The sequence below is a fragment of the Dermacentor silvarum genome, chromosome 10, assembly GCF_013339745.2.
Source record: "Dermacentor silvarum isolate Dsil-2018 chromosome 10, BIME_Dsil_1.4, whole genome shotgun sequence".
Taxonomy (NCBI): Eukaryota; Metazoa; Arthropoda; class Arachnida; order Ixodida; family Ixodidae; genus Dermacentor; species Dermacentor silvarum.
The window spans coordinates 104,830,742-104,846,329 of record NC_051163.1 but is presented as its reverse complement, the minus strand read 5'-3'; the positions used below and the strand labels follow the sequence as shown (position 1 = coordinate 104,846,329).

General features: G+C 47.8%; 1 protein-coding gene across 1 annotated transcript; it reads right to left on the bottom strand.

Annotated features, from left to right (window-relative positions):
- Positions 1 to 1,930: 1,930 nt before the first annotated feature.
- Positions 1,931 to 14,941, bottom strand: LOC125940790 (uncharacterized). Its single transcript, XM_049657361.1, has 2 exons — positions 14,907 to 14,941; positions 1,931 to 3,378 (listed from the first exon to the last, which is right to left on the bottom strand). Exon 2 carries the CDS (start codon positions 3,363 to 3,365, stop codon positions 2,754 to 2,756), a length of 612 nt encoding a protein of 203 aa, XP_049513318.1. The 5' UTR covers positions 3,366 to 3,378; positions 14,907 to 14,941; the 3' UTR covers positions 1,931 to 2,753.
- Positions 14,942 to 15,588: the final 647 nt, after the last annotated feature.

The window sequence follows — 15,588 nt, the reverse complement described above, 5'->3', positions numbered from 1 at the left end:
ATATCTCAGGCAATGCCTGATAATTCCTAAAATAGTCCTGCTAAGCTTGCCTCACTCGAGAGGGTGCGCGTGTTGAACGTTGCCAGGTTCAGTTTCCATTGGCGGCCTTTCCGGACCCACAGATACTTAGCACCCTCTGCCACGTCGCAGGTCTGACCGCCGCCTTGGTCAGGTGCTCCGCAGCCACTGGGGACTGAGCGCCATGGGTTAATTGTCGGAGTCATGAGGGAGGTAGTGGCCGAATACTGCACCAGGGAGGCCAATTCCTGTTCTGGTGAGGGAGTGACTTTGATGAAGCCTAGTGGGCCTGCCTAGTTTGGTTGCACCTGAACTAGTATAGCCCCACTGGCTCTCGGCAATATTTTTTTGCCGGTGTCAGGCACCACTGCGTGCCTGAAAATGTAGTGGACTGGAGCAGGATTCGAACTTGCGACCTTCAGATTTGAAGTCGGGTGTTCTACCTCTGCTCCACGCCACCACAGATTATTAGGGGACGCCACCAAAAGCTAATTAGAGGAGAGATAATTAAAGTATAGGTAACTAAGGCAATCGAACCCACGCCCTCTTTGACACAGACTTGGAGCAGTGGCTATGTTCCACTTGGTCTGCGATGGTCTTCAACGAACATCTTTGATACCAACTTGGGCACAGGGCATGTGCTAGTGGCGAGTGTCATTCTTCAACGAACGTGTCCGACTCCAACTTAGGTAACTGGGTATGTGCCAATAGGAGCGTGCCGCTCTGCAAGGACGATCATAGGCATCAGAGGCATCATAGGCATCATAGGCATCATCTGAAAGAGCTGTGCGGAAAGAACATAGCCATCGCGCGGTGGTCGCAATGCTTTCGCGTTGATCCACGTAGGGATAACCGAGTGAAAGATAATTTATGTACGCAATCCCAGTACCCTTACCTTGCGACATATCTATGACTACGGTGCAGCCGTAGTGGTGCAGGAACAGGAAGTACGGCATTAATTATTGACGCAAAAGTATACTTACCTGTGAATTGAAAGGGGAAAACGCCCATAATTAGCATTTCATTTATAATTTATTGCAATTTTACACTCTGCTCAACACTTGCAGATTAGTACCAGTACAACTGCCGCGTTGCACATGACTTCCCGTTGCCTCCCGCACCTATCCAGCAAAATGCGAAGCACACGCCGCCTTGTGGTAGACAAGTGACAGAAGTTGAGCAGTAGAGTTGAGGCAGATGTTGAGCGCTACATTTCTCGGAGTCCACGAGGCTCTTTTGCATTGCCAGTGCTTGGGCAGGGTTCAAGAAAAGTTGACTTCGACTCGTTAAATGTCCAATGAGTTCACACCATGCTTGGACAACACTCAGCGTGGCTAACTGTCTCAAGTATTAGGCACTTGCACTGGTTGCGAGTCATGCCCGAAACACTAACCACGGCGACTAGAAGCGAGTCACTTGCCGAAAGTAGCTGAAGGGCCCGCATTGAGCAGTCGTCTGCAGTTCCGTGCAACACGCGCCTCACTGCGCTGTTAAGGAGTGTCCGATTCCTGTTCAGGGCACTCAGAAGTGGGTACATATGCTGCTGGGTATTGTAGCTGTCGAATCCGAGCGCCAGAAACACAAAGTTTCCCTCCAAAGAGCGTGCCAGCATGCGCGGAGCTTCCTGTGGCAGCATGTTACAACGGAACTTGAGTCGATGCAAGATGCGGTTGGCTTTCAGCACGGCTTGAAGAGTTTTGATGTTTCGGTACAGGCTGAGCGTAACGTGGAACTCGGCTTCACAAAGGCTTTTGTTCCGGGTCACGCTAGTAATGATTTCGGTCGGACAGGCACAGGTATTACCAAGCGGATGTAAGATCAGCTTCTTGAGAGAGTTTGCTTCTTCGACGAAGGATACGAATTCTGTGACAGCCTCCGTGTCACGCATCATTAAAGGAAAGTATAATACAAGTTCAGTGAGCGATGACCTGCTCGTGTCTACCGCGGAAAGCCATTGCATGATGGGTTCGGTATAGTCTTCACTGTACCACCGAACGCACACGGAAGGCCAATACTGGTCTTGTCGTTGTACACACGAAGTCCATTCCTCGAGTTTGCATGGGTTCCACGTCACTTGTAATGGGACGAAAAGGTCTCCCGTGAGGGGTAACGGCGGTTCCCAGTCTTCATTGATTTGAACGTTGCCCAGACGCACACACACAACTGTGCGATTTCGAGTAAGGCATTGCACAAACTGGGACGTGGCTTGACAGGAGGATTTGCCCTCTGTTAGGTCAAGATATTTCAGAGAGAAGTTCTGCTCCACGACCTTAGCTCGCGCTACAGCTGCGAGGTCGCCTATCCGGTTCTTGTGAAGAGAGTTCTTGAAGCGCGTCGTTCGCTCGAAGAACGTCGGCGAGAACGAGCGCACATTTGTTAGTAAATCCCACGTTCGTGAGCTTAAGACAGCTGAGAGAGCTGTTAGCGTGAAGCACCCGTAGGCCGTCTGGGAGACTTAAGCGGGAACGGTAGTACGAATCTTCAAACGATGACTCCTTTAACGTGTCGTTGCTTGTCAGGGATTGTATTATGATACCGGCAGTGTCGATGTCAAGTTCTCTCACGGTTAAGTTGCGCAACGTTGTATTGCCCCTCAACGCTGCTTTCAGGGGAGCAGAATTTGCCTGCGTCAGCGGTTCGGCAGTCGACAATTCCAGTGAGCTCAAGCTCTGAGAGGCACCCGGAGTGCCAAACACTTTCCGCGCGACCCTGTTGGGCATGTTGGGCGCAGGTTGCTATGGCTGTCCGTCAGCCAGGCTATCGCCGGCAGCGTGGTCGAGTACCAACAGCATGACATTTACGCACTCTAGTCGAGAAGACATCTGGCAGAGGACACGGGTCAGGGCTGCACAGCCAGTCGTTTTGGGCATGCAGCTTCCGGCTGAATGAGCTTGAATTTCGATGAGACCCTTGTTGGCCAGAAGCGCTTTGCTCAGCGTAGTAGGGAAGTAGCGTAAGAAAACAGCGTGGTAGTCTAGGACTACTCGCCTGATGCAGGCGTGATGCCTGAGAATCCAATAGATCCAGCAGGAAGGCTCCAGAAATGAGGAGGCTGTGGATTCCTCGTCTATGCGGGCATCACGTACGCAGTCCAACGTAAACTCACCGGGAACGTGTTCAACGATGACCTGCATATGCACTGCCCAGAGGACTTCGTTCAGTGCAGGCAGTTTCCCCGTCATCCAGCATTTTGTACTTCCGACGACGCTGCTGCAGGATTTCTGCAGGTCCACGCCTCGGGCCTTAAGCCTGTTCAGCAGCTTCTGGAACCTTGTCGAAAGCCGGGCGGTATCCAAGGACGGAATTGCACGTTCCAAGTCACGGAGGCGGCTCGACGCGGTTTCCATCTGGTCAGCTGGTCTGCAATGAAAACAGTGGTAGTTTTATGAAGCAAAGCTCGCCTCGTTTTTTGGAAAGACGCACTCACGGAACCGCTCTCTCAATTAGCCAGGGAATGATCGTGATTCGTCGAAGTTGGAATGCGACAAGAACGGGACAGTCAGTGGGCTGGGCAGCTTCAAGAATATTGATCAGAAAGGGCATAGGGGGCATTCTTCGAGGGCGATCACAGTGTGCACTTGAATATATCATTCTCAACCACTCGTTTCGCGACGGCCTCACCGTTAACGTAGCTAATGGCATGGGTGATTGATTGCGTGCATTGTTCAGGTGTCATAATATTTCAACAAGAAAAAAATATGGATTGTTTTACTTATAAATACCCATATAGTTTTCAGGATGGGCTACATTGACCACTAATATGCAAGTAGCGTGGCCTTTCAAATTGAGCTCTGAAATCTCGTTGCAGAAAAACCTGGAAGGATGAAGTGTTTTTCTCGGGCAGACCTGGTGAGGAACCAGAAAAGCTGCCATGAGTCGAGCTGATTGTGACGGTTGCGATTCCATTGCGATTTCCTCCCGAAACGGAGGAAATGACATTTGTCAGTTGGAGCAAATACACTCCAATGCCATTTGCTCCATTGCCATTTTCTCCAACGATAACTATGACGCATCGCCGGTATAAAGGCAGGAATGCTTCATTGTATGCGTTAGGGGCTAGACTCAATCAAAACACCATAAAAGAGTACTGATAAGACATTTACGACTTCTGTCGGTGGTGCTTTGTGCCGCTACATGAGTCGTGATGTCACGGCACATGACCTCCTGTGAACCGAAAGCGAGATTCGCGAGTAGGAAGGCTATATTAGGCAAATAATATAGGGCGCCGTCGAATTTCCAGTGTTTTCTGCGGCGTTTCAAGTTCGATACATTTATTTAAAGCAAATAAAGTGAAACTGGTTATGTCAGTACACCTTTCCAACGGCACCAAAAAGAAGAACTGAATTAGTTTTTTCTCTTCGCAACAAGATCTTTAAAAACACAATTTTTCTTTAATTTCGTATAACGCGTTAATATTTAGGACAGAAAAAAGCTAACCGATGGAACTCGTTACGACGGTTTGTCGAAACTTATTTCACAGAATTCCAAGCCTTTCTCTCTTTGCATTTTTTTTTACGTTTGAGTCATCGCGCTTAGTAAGTGCGATTTAAGCTTAATTGCCTTCAGTGCTTTTAGAATATAGCCCGAGGCAATGCCTTCGAAATTTGTGACATCATCTAGAGCTGGTGGAAGAAATTTAAGACAGAAAACTCCGCGGAGCGATGACGTCACCTCGCGTTGCCTATATAGACCTTTTCATCGGGCGAGGAGGAAAGGGCGCACGACGAGCCTTTCCTCCTCTCTGGCTTGGGCGAGCCGGCGCGGCGCGGCTTGAAAGTGGAACGATTCGGATGTGTTTTAGCTAGTTCTGAGTGCAGTTTACGGGATGTCAGTTCTTACGAGGTCGTCGAACAACCACTGTGTAGCCTTTAGGTGGAGCAGTAGCTACAGTATCTGGAAATTTCTCTTGGATGTGCAAAAATGCGACGCGCATCATCAGCCGCGGTGTGTGTATGTGTTGTGAACTATGTTGGATGTATCTGTTTTCACTTGACGAAGAGTTGTTGTAAAACATTTGCATCAGCCACCGGCATCGATCTCACGCATTTTAAGTCTAGTAGACTTAAAATCACTATGTCTGCGTTAGCCTCCTGCAAGAGGCCGAAGGCTTTGCTCAACGCAGCGAGCACTGCGGTTGGCAAACCAACATGATACACACAATTGCTTCGTGCTTAGATCAGTATTGCCTTTTTTGCCATGTAAGGTACAATATAAAACGGGGATCGCATAAAGAGAATCCAATAGCTATTTGTAAGGACACAATTGCGTTAACGTGGGTGAATGCGTCGTAAATGACTGAACTTGGGAGACTGGGGGAAAAAAAAAAGAGTTCATATGTCCTCATTTTGCAGCAAAATAAAACAGAACACGGGATAACGACGCAATAAGACTCCGCATGGTCGTGCCGCATGCTTGGACCACTTGGACCATACGCTATATAGAACAAACAGATCTATAGCACAGCATTTAGTACTGCCTCGGACGCTCGCGCAGTCTGCAGCTGGTCGTTCGACTACTTGAAAAGTGTGATTCACACTGTACGGTATGCGGTTATTAATAACCAAACTATTTCATTTGTGGGCGGAAACCTTGCCCAGCAAACAAGGCAGTTGCCCAGAGTATCTACACATAACAACTTGAACGCTTGCCAAAGTAAACAGCACGAGTTGTTCTCCAGCAGAGCGGTATCCACGCTGTTAGGATAGTCAGATGTTTCGTAACTACTCGTTGCAGATAAACCAGAGCTTAGAATTACAGTGCTGAGAATGCTGCAGTAAGGTAACATTCGGGAAACGAATTTTCAGAAATACCTAACTGATATCCGAGGCTAATTGTAAGCTCAAACAAACGCGCCCACCTCGCGCTGGGTGCTCCGTCCGCCCTACCAGCAGTTTACTACAGCCGCTTAATTACTTCAGACTTAAATTCCTTCACTACGCTGCACAGGACCATTCCCCACGTAGAAGACACCATTTCATGCTAAATAGACCGCGCGAGTGCGAAAAAATCCACCAGAAACTGCCGCCGAGCGTATACCACAGCATACAACACGGGCGTTCGCCCAAGCCAGCAAGCCAACTGCCCATAGATGGCGCCACTGCCTACGCAATGGCGGCGCCCATGAAAAAACAGTCTATAGTAACCGCCGGCGCAGGTGTGCGCTCGCTTCGCCCGACCCAGACACGGCTCCGCCGAGCTCACGCCAGCTGCGCGCTACTGCGAATGCGCCGTGACGTCATGCTGGCGCGTCTGCGCTCGCCGCCCGTACACTGTGCCATATGACTGTGCATAGCTTTCGCCCCACTTCCCCTACGACTTCGCCACCAGCTGCGCACTACTGTGCATGCACCGCGAGTCAGACATGACGTCAAGGCCAACTGTGCATGCGCTTCTTCGTTCCGAAGGCCGGTGCGCGGCGGCGGCGCGCCAGACGTAGACATGGGGAGACCAAGGAAGGTTCGCTCTGCCGAGTAAGAAGCCGCTTATCAAGAATCGCGGCGCGCTGCTAAGCGAGAATGCCAGCGTCAATGCCCATTGGACCCGGCACGGTTAGTCGAAGAAGCCGCTGCCAAACGACGACGGTGAGCCGGAGACCCCGAGTACGTCCAGCGAGAGAATGCTAGGGTACGGGAGAGAAAGCGTCGGCTCTGAGAAGATCCCGACGTGAGAGAAGCCGAGAACCTATAAGTCCGTGGGAGGCGCGAACGGCCGGGTCCAAGCGTGAGTTTCCCTCTCTCGAGTTTCGACATCCATGCCGTGTCTGCGACTGTCTGTGGTTCAACACGAACCTCTCTGAGCTGAGCTGAGCTGGGTGCGTAGCTGCGACAAGCGCGTGCTCGGACTGCAAGAGCTTCGCAAGGCGTTCCCCGATGTCACGGACCACGATGAAATGATTGGGCCGACGCCCATGGCCAGTTAAAGAGACGAAGGCCATCTGGGTCGGGCTGGGCTCGGTTTTTGCACGTGGCCAATCCGTTTTCCGATCACCGGAAGGTGGACTGCCGGTGGTCGGCAGTCGGCATCGGGCCGCCGTCATGCCGGCCGGTTACTTCACTGTGGCCGCGTTTGGCCGCCGCACGGACCGACGACTTCCGCACGACGGCCACAGCGTGGCTTGTCCACGGCCAGAGTTCTTTTGCCGGTATTTATTTCTAGGCTTTTTTATTGCAATAGCAATTATATAGACAGTACAAGCGGATTTCTGCCGTCATCGCCGAGAGGTTCCGTATAAAGTCCAAGGGCGATAAAATCGCCGCCGCGCGCTTTCACGGGGAGCAAACGCACGGCGGAGAGCAAACGCGACGTCTTCCGTTGCGCGAAAGGCCGTGGGGGGATGGGAGGGGGGCGACAATGTGCTGCGGCATCAAATGCGTACCTCGCGATTGGACGCAAGGGGAACTGAAATCTCGCAGGCGAAAGGAGGAAAGCGGGAAGGCAACGCGGGAAGGAGGGGCTGCGGCTTCTGCGCAAAGGTAACAGACAGGCGCTGAGTCGCGGTAAGTACAAGTACGCAGTAGGCGGATAGAAAAATCTCGGTTGTCGCAAGGGATTGTGGGGTGCGGCGTATTCTGCTACAACTTCCTGTTCGAGACCACGACGCCGTCTATGCCGCCGTCACTTCATGCCCATGCTTCACGCGTTTCGTCTTTTATATACTGCGGAACTTTGGTGAAAAACCACGATACAAGCACCGCTGCGCAGTTCCAAAACGTAGGTGTGAGCTATCGCTGCTTCGTACTTATGTTGGCGCCTTTAGACTCGTGTATTTTTAGGTGGCAGGCATTTCATGCCCTAACGCGTTTGTGTCGCGTCAAATAGTCATAACGTTTATCAAGCGCAAACATTGGCCGAGCGGAAATAAACGTTCGTTAACTTAGAAGTAGTTTTTGATAAGTGGTAAGTCAACCTAATAAGTGGCTGTTTGTAACGCTTCCCATAACAAACGGTGCATTCGATCACTTCGTCCGCTGTTTTGTCTGCAGCGGTGCCCAGCGCGCGTCATGTCGGCTGCGGTGCCTTAGCAGTCTCCCGTTTTACAGCGTAAACTGCTATGGGCTCATTCCAATAGCCGTTTCGGGTCGCGATGATGCGATGATGTGTATAACTGGAGAGAGAAAGCACTGATTTAAGTATCTGAAAAGTGCATGAATTATTTTGACGTTACCACTCCTCCCTCTTTCGTGCAGCCTCAGTTGCCTTTTCGTTGTACTGGAATGAAGACGGCACATAATCAATGTGCTGAGGATCCTTGCTGGGTGCACCTGTGTGTATTTAACTGATAGTTGAAAAGGGGGTATTTGTACTAGAGCGTTAGTAGAAGTTATTCGCCAAAACACTTGCCTGTGACGAAATGATCTGCACATATTCTGGTTCCTACGTTCGGTACCCACGGCTCGCCGTACACGATCGCTCGTTTGACGGCAACTGCCCATTTACGTTTGTGCACTTCATTTCACGGAAAACTAAACATTTTTTTTTCCTTTCACGGAAGAGTTCACCCACCCTAATGCCGAGCAGCTAACCATAATCACGTTGCTGACAAGGCTGAACGAAGCAACAGAAGCGCTAACCCTCGAACCGGAAGTCGCTAGCCGACGACGTCGTCATTTTGCTATCCACCTGTTGCTCTGCGAGCAACTGCGTACTTGTACTTTGCGCGGCGGCGGGCGGTCGCGCACACCGTATCTTGAAAGCGACCTGCAACACGGCTCCTACTTTTGTAAGTGCTGTGTCTTCGCCGCTCAGTTTCCGTTCAAGCGATAGCCCAGCTAGCACAAAAGCGATAGAAAACTGCTTCCATACCGATTCGCCAAGACTAAATGAACGTCTGAAAGACGCACTAAAAAATCCGTGCAGTCCGTTTAGAAGGTGATAAACGGTCGTATATCGTTGCTAATGTCCGGCGGATATGACTATTGCAAGAAGTTCTAGAATCCTGCTTAAAGTAGTTTCGAAAAATCCTGTCTTGAAATGGGATTTTGTAAGACCATTACAAGCATTTAAAAAATACAGATTGAATCCTGCTACAATCAGGATTTTGACATCCGTTTTTTTCACCCTCCCCTCTAGCGCCCCCCTCGTCTCCCTTTCCTTCCCTCTCCCCATGCCCCTGCGGCGTTTCGCCTGCCGGCGGCATACAGGTTTGCGCTTGTGCAATACACGAAACACATACAGCAATAACATTTTTTATTGCAAAAAGTAAACACGACTAGACAAGCGAGCAATCAACATTAAATATGAGTGCCTCCGAGTAACGTCCATTACAGGTATCGACCTTGATAAACCTGGTTTCGAACAGGCTGCTGGGCTGTAGCTCCTTAATTCAGCAGGTCTTCTTACTGCAAAAACATTAGGCATGTGTAAAACGTATGTTAATTGAAGCACACTTTTCTTAGTGAACGTATAGTTTTTCAATGCATTGGCAATAAGCATTGCAATATATTTTGGCAATGGGCAGCACTACAATATATTGGTCCAAGCACACAGTTTTCGAGCATTCCACCTTTATTAACATGGTTCTAACATTAACCGATCACAAGTTAAATTCCCTTCTGTTGCCTTGAAGACATACTTTACATCTAACTGAAGGTGTTTGCATGTACAATCGCCAACCAGTGTAAGTGTCGGCTATTTTGCTAGCTTTCAGGAGGCTGTTGTCTGGACTAGTTGGCGACTGGTAGATGACAGCAGCCTCCTAAACATGTGCGAAGTAGATGCCAATTAGCATTCAAAGAAAGGAATAGATAATGCATTTCTGATAATGTTGTACGAGAAAAGAGGTAAGTGCGGCTCTGCAAAGGCACAGCTTCAGTGTGACAGCATTGTTACACCACCCCAATTTTATTTGCCACAGATCACATAGCCAATTCAGAAATGGCGCAGGCTTGAGCATATACCTAAACACGAGTCTATCAAACACATCGCATACTTCAAATTGAGCAAACATATTGCGATTCCTTAAAAAATAAAAGACAGCAGACGAGTGCAACCTTGAGTTACAGCGACTATTTGCAGCACGGTTGCTTCAAGCATATACAGTAAGAACTTCAGTTGCTTGTAATTAAACCATTAAAATGTTGCACTCCTATGACTTGCCTGTTTGAAAACCTCCACACAATAACATTGCCAAGCACTTGTAAAGAATTTTTTTACAAAAACAGTGAGTCATCCACACACAAGGTGGGAACATAAGCCGTAATTTTCCACCTAGTTTCACTAACTTTGGCCTTGGCGACATTTATAGTTACGCAATGGGTTAAAGGTTAAGCTCGTGCAGTTTATAAATCAATTATGATCTAGAGTGCTTGCATATGCAATTCATTGCTTACACCGAAATGAGCCCACACACTAAAACCCACACATGGCGCGCGGCGACGATTTCATCGCCGTTGCACTTTATACGGATTATCACGGCGACGACGACGGCGGCAAAAATGCGCTTGGAGTGCCCATATAATTTCTATCGCAACAAAATAGAAAGAACCGCGGCGTAAACTTCTCTCTCTTAAATGGCAAGGTCGCCGTTACGTCGTCGCGCCGTAACACGCGTGTTCGAGTCGATGTCTCAACGCTGCGGCTGCGACGCAGAGGGAAGCAACGACGGAGGCCCAGTCCGGCCAACGAAACTGCTCACAATCGGCCAACGCTCGCTTCAACGGCAGGAAAAGAAAGGGAGAGGGTTAAGCTGGCGCCGGGCCGGCGGCGGGCGCGCACGGAGACAGTCGAAGGTGGGGGAGCTACGAGGGAGTTGAGAGGGAGAGTGAGGGGAGCCACCGAAGCGACGGGGTCACCTCTGCTCAGCCAAATCCGCTTCCCTGACGCCCTCCTCCCTCACCTTCGACGTGTCCGCGCGCGCCCGGCGCCGCCGTGCTGGCGCCGCCCGCTCCCTACAGCATAGTTTTCTGCGAGCGTTGCTCGACGTGGGCAGTCTCGTGGCCCCTACTCGCCATCTGCTTATGCGCCGTGATATATAACGACTCCATTCGTACGTCGTGCTGTGGTGCACGAATGGTGCTGTGGTGCTGTGAGACGAAAGTCTTTCCTTTAATTCGAACAAACTTTCGGGCTCCTTCGAGTTCGAATTATCGAGATACGACTGTATATGTGTCACGCTGAAAATTTAATTCGTACGACTTTAATATGAAATAACAGTTACCTGGGTTCTTGGAATTCAGGAGTTTCGTGGTGGCTCTTTGGGCGGCGGCGTTTTCGTCTGCCCCTTTCGGCACCTGTAGAGAGTACATGATCGGTGTCTTCACCCTCACGCGCCTTCTCTCTTGCACGTAGGTATGTGCCTGCATAGTAAGTTACAAAAAAAAAACTCTTTATTGTTATGCTGCTAAACTCGGAGTATCTATGTTTATAATGTAACAGCAGTGCGTATTACAACAGTATATTGGAATTTTTCTTTTTTTAACAGAATTTTGTTACTGCACAGACTTGCAAAAAGAAAACGCCAGTGCGACCTCAAAATTTATTTGTTGCATGACTGAAGCCAAAAAATGTTAGGTATCCTAAAAAAAAAGATGCTCTAAATAGCTACACTGTCGGATTATGCTACAAAAAACAAGGCAACAGTGCACTACATACAGGGTGTTTCATTTAACTTTAGCCAAACTTTAAAAATATGCAAGTGCCACGTACCAGGACAGAACCAAGGTAATGTTGGAGATACTCAGATTATTTTTTTGCATTCCGCCTAGTTAGATAATTAGTTCTAATTAATTAATTAACTTCTCAATTACTATAGTTAGATGAAAAGTGTCAATGAGAAGATTGTAAAGCAACATGAGAAACCCCTGATACCGCTTTCTGTTTCTCAATATGAGCTACATAAAGTGTTTTTCCAAGTGTAAAAGATGCCTGCCAATACAAGCAAACTGCCTCGAGCGGCCAGTCGTTCGGCAGTTTTGCGTGCATTCGCGGGCATCTTTCACGCTCGGAAAAACACACGAGTGATCTCGCACAAGAGCGTTGACGGAAGAATGCTGTGGCTACGCGAAGATCGTAGCACGTCTCATCATTCTGCGCCAAACGGGAATGTCATCGTCATCCTAACGATCAATGGTCAACGAAACGTCACAGAGGTAATTTTAGACAGCTTTGGCAAACCTGAATACGCACACAATAAAAGAAACGTACGCAGACGTAAACATGCCTCTTAAACAATATTAGAGATTCCAGTTAAAATCAAGGCGCTTTCATTGAAAAACTTCATTACCACCTAAAACTTCCACCTAAAACTCCCGCCTGAAAACCGTAAATAATTAAACACGACAGGTGTCAAAGTGGCAGTGACTACTTACGTGAGCAAAGAAGATGTGGAAGGCAGTCTGGCGCTCCGCAGTTCATGAACGAATACGCGTCAGGAACTTAACGGCTGGTCCTGACAAAAATAACGGTGAATGTAACGGCGCGTTCAAAAGTTACGCAATCTGGAGGGAAGCTGCGCGGAGAGCGCAGCCCGCTTGGCTGCTCAGACTGCGTCGGCGCAAGCGATGACGCCGATGAGCCGTCGCGCCACTCCTCGCTTTGTCAGGTAGCCGCTATGATACGTCGCGGCGCTGCATCCTCTTGCGACACACTCTGCTGCAATGCAGAAAAATACTCAGTGTGGCTTCGTACTCGGTACCTGAAGCACAGAAATGCCAGCTAATTTAACTAAGAAAATACAAAATGCGGCTGCTACCATAATGCTAGCGCCACCTTACAATGATAATTTGAAATAACAAAAGTCGAACTTTTTAATGCCTCATTCTTGGCACTTTGCGGTAGGTAGGTAGGTTCCTAACTCGCTTTATAATACAAAAAAGTGATGTGCAACCTATAATGGAATCGAACCTCTGCCGTGGGGCACAGCAGCCGGTTCTCTAGCAACTAGACTACGGTGTCTTTTTCTTCCTTTCGGCCAAAGTAAACCAGGTTAACCAAACAGACAAAACGAAAACTGCGACAAACAATATCAAAACATTTTACAGTTTGAACCGTCAGTCCAACTTGGCTGACATTGTCATTTAAAATTCTCTGAGCGTTGTCAAGGGATCTACCCTCGACAGCCACTCAGGAGCACAACAATCATGCGTTCTAAATTTTCCTTCAAAGAAAAATGGCAATATTCGCCAGGAGGGACAGATCGCGTTGAAGTGTATCGAGGACTGTTCAACAATGTCCTCGCGTCGATGACAAAATCAACGTCGAAAGTGGTGCTTAGTTTCCGGAGAAGTTCAGAAACTGCGACAAGCGGAATTCAGTGACTTGTAACCGATGATGCAAGCCATCCTTGAAATTCCACACATTTACGTGGACAAAGACTTACCTGATTTTCTGCAGATGATGATGCATAGTCCGAAGAATCTCCATTTTCGATGCCCGAGCTTATAGGAGGGTCGTTTCGTGGAACAAAATACTCTCTAGAAATGTCTTGCGTGTGTGCTTCTACATTTTCTCCTTTCCAGGCAAGGTCACTTTCATGAAAACTGTCCTTGGATTGAGCATCCTCATGTGGCGAGGATATTTCACTAGAAGCATGGTTACTACTTTCATTAACCTACCTTGATACTTATTGGACGGTACTCGTGGCAACAGGACTGGCAGATACCGGTTTGTCATTAACTCTACGCCTCTTCTGACGGTATGAAAGGTCAGCGTAACTTTTCTTCTTTATTGTGGACTTCATTATGAGCATAAAGAGCAAGCGGCTGCCCCTTCAGTGCTCACTCACCACAATGCAAACACCCGCGCCTGGGTTGATTGCACTCTCTTCTAACAGGGCGAAGCAAAAACAAAAACCAACGTCCATTTTTCCCGCCAAAAAGCAGAAGAAAACAACAAAAAAAAATCAATAATTGTAGGCTGCTAGAACAAGCGATTTTAAACGTCTTCTAAAATCCGCCTTATAGCAAGATTTTTCCATCCCAATTGAATCCTTCTCGATGTTGACTTCTTCCATCTAGATTTTTGACGGTCAAAGCGAAATATCCATGAATAAGAATGATTATATCTCTTTTGTGCTAGCTGGGAGACAGCACGAACCTTCGCTCGCTGCTGCTGGCGCGCTTGCTCGCGCCAGCGTTTTGACAACGGTTGCGTGCGGTCATCGAGTGTGATCTATTCATGTTTGCTTGTGCGCGCGGACACGATGCTTGTTAATTCAGTTAGAAAGAGAATGTGTCCAAATTTATACAGCCGATAAAGCTATCCTTACTCTGTATATCTCTCTACTAATTTGCTATCGCAATTGATGCTTCGCCTTTCGGGCGAAACTGCGACTTATTTTCTCCTTTTTTTATGCACATGCATTGAGCGCTTTTTCTTATGTCGACCTTTTTAAGGCACCTGCCGCAAGTACCGAATATTCCGCTTCTTCAACAGAATTACCTTAACTGGTCGACATCACATACTAGATAGGTGATACATTTAATTGCATTAAATGCTGCAGCATTTAATTTTGAAAAAAAATCCGCTCATTAAATTTTTAATGCATCGCTTTAAGGCCCACGTAATGGCGGAATGAACGGCCGTCAACGTGCAGGACCTAATCAAACGTAACTAATTTCGTAACTAGCACCAATTTCGAGATATACGAAGTCAAAGTCAGCAAAATGAGTTGGTGGCTTGAATACTTAACTCGAGCATTGCATATATTCGTAGTGCATTAAGAAAATAGCTATGACACCAAGGAATTTTTGCCCCATGCATACTTAGACGTATATCTTGAAACTGGTACTAGTTACAAAATTGATTCCAACTGAATAGGCCCTGAATGTTAACAGGCTCATTTCCACCATTGCCACATGTGCACTAAAGTTATTAATTTAAAAAAGATAATTGGCACGATGTTGTCAATTAGCAACTTAAGCACTACTACTCATTTAGAAAGTAATGTCCACCTGTTAAATGTAAGCCAGATGAAGCGGAATGCTGGTATCTGCAACAGGAATTAAACGAAAAGATAGTTTGACATAAGAAAGGACACCTTGCATAATTCGACGTTTAATTCATGCACCCATTTGTGTCCTCAAGTGCTTTATAGAAGGCGAGCTCTTTGTAGACAAATGATCACTACAGTTGATTTTTGTTGACTATTATTGAACTATTTAGATACAAACACAACAGAAACTGGAATACATTGTTTTGACATGCTGTAATAGTAGGTTAGTGGTTGTTTCAAACATAAAATGTGAATTAATGACAGTGCCGTATGGGTACTTGAAAATGTTCTTACTTGAATTACATAAGCTCATTTACCAGAGAACTCTGCAGCCAGGTCACTTGACTGATTTTGCTATGGTCCCGCTCTGGTATCTGAAATACAGACACGAACTACGTAAGTTTCAGAAATGGGACATGTGGTGACACTGCATACGAGTGCGACGCGTATGCGTGTCGCACTCGACGATATACAGTCGACGAGCTGTGCTCTAGGTGACGCAAGGAAAGAACCCGTTTATTGTGCTGGCCGATAATATACACTCTGGGGGACGACACGTGGTAAAAGTAGCTTGGCGCACGCAGTTGTCGCCCAGCTATCTGTCGTGACGTCACACGCCGAACCCAGGCAGGCGATAACAG

Coding starts and splice junctions, on each gene's coding strand:
- LOC125940790 (XM_049657361.1), bottom strand. CDS start 3,365: ATGGAAACCGCGTCGAGCCGCCTCCGTGACTTGGAACGTGCAATTCCG.